The 10,464-nt window shown below is 42.3% G+C and overlaps 1 protein-coding gene across 1 annotated transcript in view; it reads right to left on the minus strand.

The window, feature by feature from the left end:
• The window catches only part of LOC107101270 (opioid-binding protein/cell adhesion molecule-like), a gene marked incomplete at its 3' end in the record, with an annotated part of 143,273 nt that overhangs the window by 31,170 nt on the left and 101,639 nt on the right, over positions 1-10,464 (minus strand). The window contains exon 2 of the mRNA XM_015400121.1: positions 1,573-1,808. Within this exon, the coding sequence (XP_015255607.1) occupies positions 1,573-1,808 (236 nt within the window). The remainder of the gene's footprint in view (positions 1-1,572; positions 1,809-10,464) is intronic.

Below are 10,464 nucleotides of genomic sequence, written 5' to 3' on the forward strand. Positions count from 1 at the left end.
TGGATGGATGGATGGATGGATGATGGAGTCTTTCAGTCTGCTCTATCTAGAACTCCTCAGAAGAAATGTTTTAGTTTCAGCTGCTTTAATTTCGTACAAAGTCTTCTTTACCTTTGACTATCTGATTATTAATCGGGAAAAACAATCATAGACAGATTAATCAATTAGTAAAATGATCGTTAGTCCAGATTCAGTCCTAATGGCTGCAATGTTGAAACTAACAGCTTCCTGGGAATGGAGTGGAAAAAAAAACCAGAACAAAATGATTTAATTAAAGCAAATTACTCCAAAACATACTTAAAGTAATCCAGTAAATGTAGTGTGTTATTTCCAGCACTATTTTCCCCTCAGAGTGAATCTCCTCCATGTTTAGCGGTATTGATCAGAAAGCAGGTCCTGACTTTAAATCACCTCCAGAAACATGGAGATTCCCTGTGGTCCTCCTGAGGAACGCGTTCCATCATGGCGTCTGATTCTGTTTAGTCTAATAAATGGCTGGTAGGGGAAAATCCTGACTTTTCCAAACGTTTCCCCAAAACTTATGATATACATCAATTACTGTGATAATCCCAGTTATTATTCTAATGTCACTCAGTTGTTTCAGATAAACAGACATTTTCTGAGCCTCTGACCAAAAGAAAACACTTAGAGATTTACAGCGACCTTTAAAAAAGGAACACTAAGTAATGACGAGCAGCCATCTTTGCTGCAGCGGTTTTCTAACTGACATGAATCTGAATAAAACGCCACACACCCAACATGTAGCAGATTATCTTTGCTCTGAATTAAACCCATTTATCTGGGGTTTTGTGTAGATTAGCGTTTCTTTAGACCTCCAGTATTTAACCTGGCTGTGAGGCAGGACAGGTGCAGATGGTGAGTTCCTTCACGCTCAGAGACAGTGGGTAGGCGACCGGGCCGATATTTTGTTGATTAAAGCCGTGGCTGAATGCTCCAAGGTTTGTTTGAACAGATTTAGATGCGATTGTAGATGATGCTATAGCAACAGATTAAATAAAGTGAGGATTGAAGCTGATAGGAAATGTGATCCAGGTCTGCAGCTCTCCTGATGTCAGCTCTGCTTGTGTGTTTATTCCAGGAGCCTAAGCAGGGCGGCCATCGGCCGGCACGCAGCCTTGTTCTGATGAACGTTTCCTCTCTGACTCTCCATCAGATATCCACTCCAGCTAATGTAGTAATTATGTTTGATCTTTCATTAAATGTCTTTTGGTGTAGCTACAGGCACTCGACTGCTAATAGAAATCCATGTTCATCGAGCTCGCTGCTTGTAGAAAGTGTGAATTAAACGGATTTCATCATCCAGATGAAAGATGTGCCTTTGCTGTACGGCAGCCGACATTAAAATCGATTGGGAATATTAGACTAAAATGTGAGTGAATGCCAATTTCATCATCAGTCGGATTTTCAGTGGATTCCTGCAAAGCGTCTCCCTTTGATTTTTAACCTGGGAGTGAACACTGGGTGGAATCAGGAAGAAGGAGGAAGAACATCTAGGAGCTGATATCTATCCCTGCCCAGCGAGCAGCAGCTCTATGAACTCCAACTACTGACCTTGGACGATGAGATGCACCTTGGTGGATTTGGGCTTCTTGTTGGTCAGAATGGAACAGACGTAAGGTCCCTCGTCATGAACGGTAACGTTCTGGATCTTTATGCTGTATTCTGTGACGGCGGTGTTTTCCATCAGGACCACGCGAGGATCCAAAGTCCACTTCTCCCTGCCTGCGAACAGAATGGTGGTTCGGTTGAGCCAAGCCACTCGAGACACTTTGCTATCAACGCTGCATCTGGATGGAAGACAGAGAGAGAAAAGACTGTTAGTGTTTCAGATATTCATTCCAGAGACCTTCCTGTTCTGAAATCAATTGATTTCTCAAAGACAATAAGAGTGCAGCTAAACATGGTCGATGTCAAGGTTGCAACACCAGTCTGCATCAAACCACACCACCAGTCTGAACCACACCACCAACCTGCAACGAACCGCTCCACCAGTCTGCACCGAACTGCAAAACCAGTCTGAAATCCATCACCAGTCTGCACTGAACCGCACCACTAGTCTGCGCCGAACTGCAACACCAGACCCTGATCAACACCTTTCAGGCTCATCCAGTGTTTTAGATTTAAATAATTTTACTGCCTGTTATTTACCAGAATGATGCCAAACCAAACTTTCTCCTTTTGCAATCATTGGACTAAATTCAACCAATAAGCTAGCTGCTTTCCTTAGGATAGTAAAGAAAGTTAAAAGAACGTCAGTTTCAAATTTCCTTTGATCGATCGTTTAAGAAAATGATTTATGGAAAAAGAGTTTTTTTCCTTCAACATGATCGGTGAAACAGTCTTTGCATTGCGTCAAGCAAAGCCTGACGGCCTGAGCTGCTTTGAGACGATTCTACTGGGATCAGAGAAACACGGGAGGAGCTGGAGTGTTTGGGGTTGGAAGCCCTCTGAGCCACAACCCTCATTTTCCTCATTAGATCAATAAATAATACTGAAAACTAATCTGACTAACGAAGCCTTTCACTGATTACTGATGAGCAGGTTTATTGTGGTTTGACCTCAAACTGCCTCTTTCCTTCCATGGGTCAACATAAAAATCTAACAGATATTTATCATAAAAACCTTTTGGAAGATTCTCTGATTAAGGAAGTTATTTAACAAGAAAAATGAGGAGATTAAAATGTGTTTGGCCCAAAGTTCATCAACCAGGCTGTTTCTATGTATGACTGTAAAGAGTCTTTATTTCAGATGCGGAATAATAAAATATCACCAACAAGTGATCAGTTGGACTGTTTTGGAGGATTTTCAGGTTTACTGTGGAATATTTAAACATGAATAATCTAGAAGCAGGTTTTATTTAAAGGCACGGCTCCTTGTTCACATTCTAACCCGCCTCTACTTGGCTTTCTCTCTACGCCGCTTTCATGTCGTAAATATTGCCTGTTTGTTTTTTAAATATAGTCTGCTTCCACACAAACGGCTGCTTCTGTATGCAGGTGGAGGCATCCTGCAGAAATATTATTTCTTCTTTGAATTTCGTTCACACATTATTTCTGTCCTCAGCTCCAACCTGCTTCTCGACTCCTTTCTTCCCTGACGTGCAGCAGCAGCAGCAGCAGCACGGTAAACTTGTCCTGTCATGACTCCAGCAAACAGCAGCGCTTTGACAGACACTAGTGAAACACTTAAAGTGTAAATTAGAAATACTCTCCCTTAGTTCTCTACAAAAAATAAAATAATCTAAACACGTACAGTACGTAGAGGTTTGTCCTATTTGCCCTTTATTTCAGCAGTTTTTATAGTGGAAGAATTTTTGCAAAATTTGAAAAGGCCCGCCCTCTACACTTAAAAAAAATGCACAAAAAATGCAATGCGTGCAAGAGAGTGCACAAGCCCATTCCTCCTGGTGCACGCTCTGTTTAAAAGTCGCTGTTTGCATCACTCATACAAGCTTACTTTCCAAAAGAACATTCTCATGAGGACCAGAATGTTCACATTTTGGACGTAGAAGACAGGTGGTTTGAGAGGGGAGTGAAGGAAGGCATCTATGTTAAGGGGGCTCAGATTTCAGCTTTCAAAAAGCTACAATGCAGCAATAGAGTTGATTCCTTCCTGCTGTCACATCGATCTGTGACCAGACCTGAAGAAGTGTGTGAGAAAAAGATGGTGGCAAACACGACCCCGTTACACAGTCTGGTCAGAACGAGTGAGAAACAGTGTCAGCAGGTTACTGGGAGAAGGTTATGAACGGAGAATATCTGACCAGTCAGACCAGTCTAAAGCTCCTGCATCATCTTTACAATTTAGACCAGAATGTGCCGACATACGGAAAATCCGGCAAAAATGTTTTCAAATGTTGTATAAGTTATGAGCACGCTGAAGTATGCTGAAACCCACTGAAACACGCTGGCACATGTCGACATACGACATTCTACGTCGAGAACTGTTTAGCATGTTCCAAAATTTCCCGCCGTATGCCAGCGTCTGCCATCCGTGCAACATATTCTCATTATCAGTTCGTATGAAATCGTACGAAAAGTTATGCACAGTATTTCGTACGGTTTGGACGTTTTTCCTCGAAAATACAGATCAGTGCGCATGCTAAGCCAGACAGATGAAAAAAGCAGATCCGCGGACGGACGCAAAACTGGGAAAAGAAGTGCAATAATCACTTCTTCAGGTCTCTAACTAGGTTGCTTGCTGTTTTGTATCTTAGGGTCAGGGTTAATTCTATGTTAAATTCTACGTTATTTAATGGTGAGTAAGATGCGCATGCGCAAGGATATCTTGTCTCGAGGCAAGACGTAAAAATACGACGAAATGCGACGAAAAAAAACGTCTAAAACGTACGAAATTACGGTGGATAACTTTTCGTACGATTTCATACGAACTAATAATGAGAATACACTGATCCGTGGTCCATCAGTTCCAGGTCAGTTATCTGATGGTTGACATCCGTTCAGTGTCAGTTCCTCATCAGTCGTGGCGTCTAGCTGATCCTAAACTTCTGCGTAACTTATCCAGAACTTCTCTCCATGCATATCAAGGTATCTGCCGTGTTCCAGACGAGCGCTGAACGTGTTTCTAACTTCCAGCTACTGTATAATGGCGTATTGGCAGCGTTTTGGTATAAAGGGGGTTCAGAGGAGGAAACCGTCAGTTCTCCTCCAGACTTCATCCCCATCATAGGGGGAGCCAGAAGGTGAGGGTGATGGATCCTCCCGGCGGTAAACAGCAGCTAGGTTAATACTGCGATCAAATAAATCTTTTTCTGCAGGCTGGGCGCCTCTGGGCGCATCGCTGCCCCCCTCTGGACACTGGCTTCTGCATCACTTCATGGGCATTACTCTGCCGTGCTTTATGCAGAAGTTAGGCTGTCGTTGGACAGAAGTTCTGGACCCATTATGAATGCTCTATGTTTACACCAGCGCTTTAGGAGATTCTGGGACGTCAGGCAGACGCTGGATAAAACAGCGGGGTATGAGAGGGGCCCTAACCGCTGAACAAACACCAGATGAATGTTTGCACACTTTATAATTGTGAAAAATTCAAGAAAACAATCCAGGAATAAGGTTCTTTAATATCCCATCCTTCCTTTTTAACATTTAAAACAACATTTCTGCTGAATGTAAACACTGTCACAGTTTAATGCAACTTTAATTCCTATTTCTCTTTAAGCTGAAGCTTTTTTCCACTCGTCCCTCTTCTGCATGTGGCACTGCACCCATCGGGGACTTCCTCTGTGGCTAATAACTGATAATGGGGGAATAGAAGCGACGTGGACAGTGAATGAAGCAGTAAAGGCGTTTTATTTATGCCACTAATGCTTTCTGCACAGCTCCCATAGAGCTTCACACAGCCAGCAGTGTCTGCTCCCCCCAGACTGGGAACTTTGTGAACAGCTAAACAAGAAATCCTACATTCCCAAATTGGCACGTCCATAACGAATGAAACGAGTGTTTGTGAAATAATGTGTGAGAGGAACTTCATGCAATGAGGCCAAGAAAGACGATGAGCAACAAGAACAAAACCATCAATGAGGGGAGAGAACAAAGGAACATCAGATGCTATAGAAGATGCTTGTTAAATATATTAATTATAAAAACATAGCCTCCAAGTTCACTGCGCTTCTTTACACTCGTATCTAATTGTTTTCTTACTTTGGATTTTAGTATTTCTAGATGAAATATTGTGCAGGCGTGCTGATGCACACGATGCGACTTAACTATTAACAAACAGCAGAAGAACCAGTAGGCGGTGTGTATGTGAGCAGAGGTAACACATCTCATTAGTGTTCAGCCGAGGCAAAAAAAAAACTGGGTGATCATGTGCAGAAATATTTGCTGGAGGAGCTGTAATGGCCTTAAAAAAATCTAAAGGTCAGCAGCAGTCATTAAACTGCGCCCTTTTTCTTCAAGCCTGCGGATGATGCATATTTTACATGAAATGAATAGCTGCTCATTTGTGAAAAGCAGGGTGGCTCTTCATGATCATGGTGGACGCGGACAGAAAGCGCAGGGTGTCAGCGGTCAGCCCATTCCTCACAGGAAGGAGATGAGGGTGAAAGTCCATCCAGCTCGTCTCTGTCATACCCTGCAATGGCTGCAGTTCCAGGAAGTAGCCTGGAGATAGACAGCAGCCTCAGCTTCTCATGAACCTCGAGCCATTAGAGCCTGGACAGGATCATCCACACCTCGACCACAAAGCTGCTGCAGGAGTCGATGTCTGCTGGAGAAAGGAGGCCCTGCATGCATGAGCAGGATCCAGGGCCCCTATACAGGGCATCCCTTTAATGCCTGACTTACTGTATGGAGTGAATTTTCTGCCAAAAAATTGCATATAAATAAGCATGTTGCAAACACACATAAAGCATATTTCACATAAATATTATCACTCAAATAGATCTTATTGTTGACAAATAAAACTTGTGTTACAAACTCTCCTCTAATGTCACACGCAAATAAAAGTTATTTTTCAAACTGTCCTTAAATGTTGCACATGCAAAAAAATTTGTTTTACAAGCCGGACTCTAACGTTGCACTGAAAATATAATTTATAAATTGTCCCCGAGTGCAAAATAATCTCTGCTCGCATACAAACAGCCTCTCCTCGCATATGAGACAATTCTACGCACACCGTGACGTGATAAATGAAATTGTCATTCTGTTTATTTCTGAAGCACTTTATGCACCGGACAGGACCAAAGTGCTGTACACAATCATAAAATACTATAAAATTATAGAATAGAAAAAAAAAAAAAAACGAGTGTAAAATACATATTAGTATACAAAGAGAATAAAACAAAGTAAAACCTCTCAAATTGTGCTAAAAGCCAAGGAAAAAAGCTGAGTCTTAAGAAGGGACTTAAAAACAGCCAGAGAAGAGGCCTGTCTTCTGCTCAGAGGCAGATCCTTCCACCGCTTAGGAGCTGCTACAGAAAAAGCACAATCCCCTCTGAGCTGCATTTTGTCTTTGGGACCCTCAGAAGCAGCTGATCAGCTGACCTGAGGGAACGGGAGGGTGTATAAGAATGCAACAGCTCAAAAAGATAAGGAGGGGCAAGGCTGTTAAGAGTTTTATAAACAAATAAAAGAATTTTAAAATCCATCCTAAAATGTACGGGCAGCCAGTGTAAGGAAGCTAAAACAGGGGAAATGTGGTCGAATTTTCATGTACCTGTTAAAAGAGTGCATGTGTACATATTATAGGCTACACCCAACAGGAATATTACTGTATCCTTTTGTCAAATTAAGTAATTAAATCTTTATTTGTGTTTTATATTGAGTTAGCAGCTAGCTGGTGCTAGCTAAGGAGGAGAGCTGAGGAACTATTCTGGGTGTTGCTATGACGAAAGGGCAAAAAAAAAAACACCAACCACGGCAGACGATGATCTGGAGAGCAGTATTTATGTTTAACCATCTTGGAAAGATTGAGTTTTTATGATTGGGAAAGATCGCTAGATGCGCTCCGGCGCTACCATCCATGTTTCCTTCCGTAAACACAGAGCACGCTAGCCTGTGATGTCACTGCGTCCTCTACTGTACATGCGGGACACTTGCCTTGTATGAATGCAGTTCACGCAGGAGATCACATACAAGCCGCCTATATTTGGAAATGTGAACGACAACACAAAAAAATTGGATTTTACAAAAGATTGTAATTGAGCATCAAGCCTGCAGTGTGAACGTAGCCTAAGTTACTGGATCTAAATGGAAAGCGGCTCAGCCAATCAGACAATCATTGTTTAATAATATTTATAATTAGCAACTCATCCATTAACTGGATAGTTTCCTTAACATCAGCTCTACAAACTCTCTACTTCGTCTTTCATTGGGCCAAACCAAACATACTGTGACAGTGTGGACCTTTCACTATGCCGCAAAGCTGGCTACTTGGACACAGAGACTGGCTAACTGGTTAGCATGATTGACTTTCAGCCTCTGTGGGATCGAGTCCCGCCTCCGAACCTTGCCACACACCCAGGGTCAGACTGGGAGAGATTTTCAGCCCTGGCATTTTACCATCCACACCGGCCCATTACGCTAACCCCCCCCAACTTCCAAGGACCAAGTCTAGCTTGACCGGGTCCTTGGTGGATCTGGTCCAAGTAGACCGGGTCTTTGGTAAGTCCAGTCCATAGTGGAACCAGTCCAGGTATACTGGGTCCTTGCAGGATGCAGGTGCTGAAATCGAAACCACCCATTGTCTTTGAGCTCCGCTCAGTGCTGCTACGCTGCTCTATCTGGGGAGGGAGGGGCTAAACCAGCCAATCAAAGGAACGATGCGGGCCTGTAAACATGCGTGACGTTACACCATATTCCCTCTACATACATCCCCTTAGTTAGTTTGTTTTTTTGTTAATTCTATCTAAATTAAAGAATTTATTTAATTGACCAGTTTCTCAATCTGGGACTTCCTCCTAAGGGTAAATGATCTGTTTTATATTTTTAATCTTAATACTTTGTTCAACCAAACCCCAACTCCAATCTTGCATCCAGTTGTCTGTAGAGTCTGTGGGAAGCTGTTTGCTCTGCGTCTCTGCAGGCAGCTCTACATCCTGCTCTCAGCTGATGTTCTCTGCCTGTTATCTGCTTTGCTAATAATAAGCAGTGGGGGGGGATTTCACTCAGAGTGACAAAAATATATATTATACTATAACCCCATCTGATCTAATAAATGGAGCGTTAACAGCTGCCTTAGCAAACGCTGTTATTCTGGAGATAAGAGGACAGACTATAGAGCTGTCATCATCACAGGATGTTTATCTATGAATCTATCAACCAGAATAAACATTCAGGAATCGTTTGAAAAGTGTTCTTAAATTTACTGTTAGTTTTTTTTTTTCATTGTAGAGCTCAGTCTAATCTGACAATCTATATTATTGGATTTTCTTTGCTTTTTCTTCATAAACACTTTATTATGACTTTTATTTCTCTTATAGCTGAGCTGCATCACATGCTAATATCTATAAAAATCTGATTCTGTTAAAAACTACATATGCTCTCTGGGTTCGTTTAATTAAGGTAAATTTATTTCAGTTTATTTCTATAGAACCAATTCACATCATGTCATCTCAGGTCACTTTCCAGTTCAACCAGATCATCCAGTCAGATTGATTCAAAGTTTTCTATCTAAGGTAAAAACCAGCTGATTGGTTAATTTTCTTAAGGACTTTTAATGTGAAAGTTTCCCCCAAATGAATATATGGACACAGTGAACCGTATTTATTACAGTCCAACAGTTGTTATTTTCTTGAATCTCAACCTTCTCCTTATGCTTATTATGCAGAAAGCTGCTGTCAGAAATGTTCCTGGTGTGGATCTGGGACCTCTGAGGTCAAACAGAGACGCAGGTGTTTTTCAGCAGCTGAGTTAAAATGAAAAAATAAGATAAACTGGCATATGTTCAAAGCTACCTTGTTGACTGTGAGCCAAACAATTAATAATTTATTCATGACTCAAACCTCCTCCGCAGAGTTTACTTTAATTCCAAACACTCTTAGTGATTTGGATGATAATAAAAAAAAAAAAAGATAAAAAATTGTTTTTATGCAAAGTTGTTTTTCACACTGGGGAATCAATACTGTGGAGTTATAGAAATAAAGCTGAATATTAAAACAAACTTCACCAAACCTTATTTGTCTTATGCTAAACAAAATATTTTGCTCTTTTAGTGGATTTAGTCATTTGTCCTTTTTCTCAAAGAATACCGTATTTCCCGGACTATAAGGCGCTCCTTTTCTCCAACGCTTTGAACCACGCGGCTTTTCTGTGGATTTTTGCTAACCGCCTCAGTAGGGTGACCAGATTTGGGTTTCTGAAAAGGTGGACCCTTTTTTTCCAGGGGGAAGGTGTGGGTGTGTGAAGTGTCGACTGCTGGGCTGCTTACTGGACCGGACCTCAGCAGGGAGCCATGGGCTGCCCGTCCTCAGCTGGAGGAGGGGGGCTGGGGACCGGTAAGGAAGGCGGGGTGAAGCATGTGTCCAGGCTACCGTCACTGGGTCGGGTTCGGTCGCTCCGTCTCCTGCTGGCTCCCTGCCACCGTCCGCCGGGGTCCCCAGACCCGGAGCTGACGGCGCAGTTCTAGTGCCTGGTGTGCTGCACTGTAGTCGATCAAAATCCCAGAACATTGTTTTAGAGTTGAAAAACTAGGACATGTCCGGGGAGAAGAGAATGCGTTCCGGCCCAGCAGTTTTCAGAACTCTATAGAAACCCAGCTCTGGTCACCCTAAGCTAGTTTGCATGCAAAGTCAATGGTTGACGCACATCAAGGTGCAGCAAAATGTCCTGAAGCGCATTTTGAGCAGCATGAGTAGCTATGATCGCTCCTCTGAAACAGTTTATTAACGCCTAAATTAACTTCAAATGTAGAAACCTGCCGGCAGAATATGTTGGCTTTTATTATCCTGCTGCCTGCAGTTTGTAGCACAGACCTGAAAAACGC

The sequence above is a fragment of the Cyprinodon variegatus genome, unplaced genomic scaffold (assembly GCF_000732505.1).
Source record: "Cyprinodon variegatus isolate N-32 unplaced genomic scaffold, C_variegatus-1.0 Scaffold1074, whole genome shotgun sequence".
In the NCBI taxonomy this organism is placed as follows: Eukaryota; Metazoa; Chordata; class Actinopteri; order Cyprinodontiformes; family Cyprinodontidae; genus Cyprinodon; species Cyprinodon variegatus.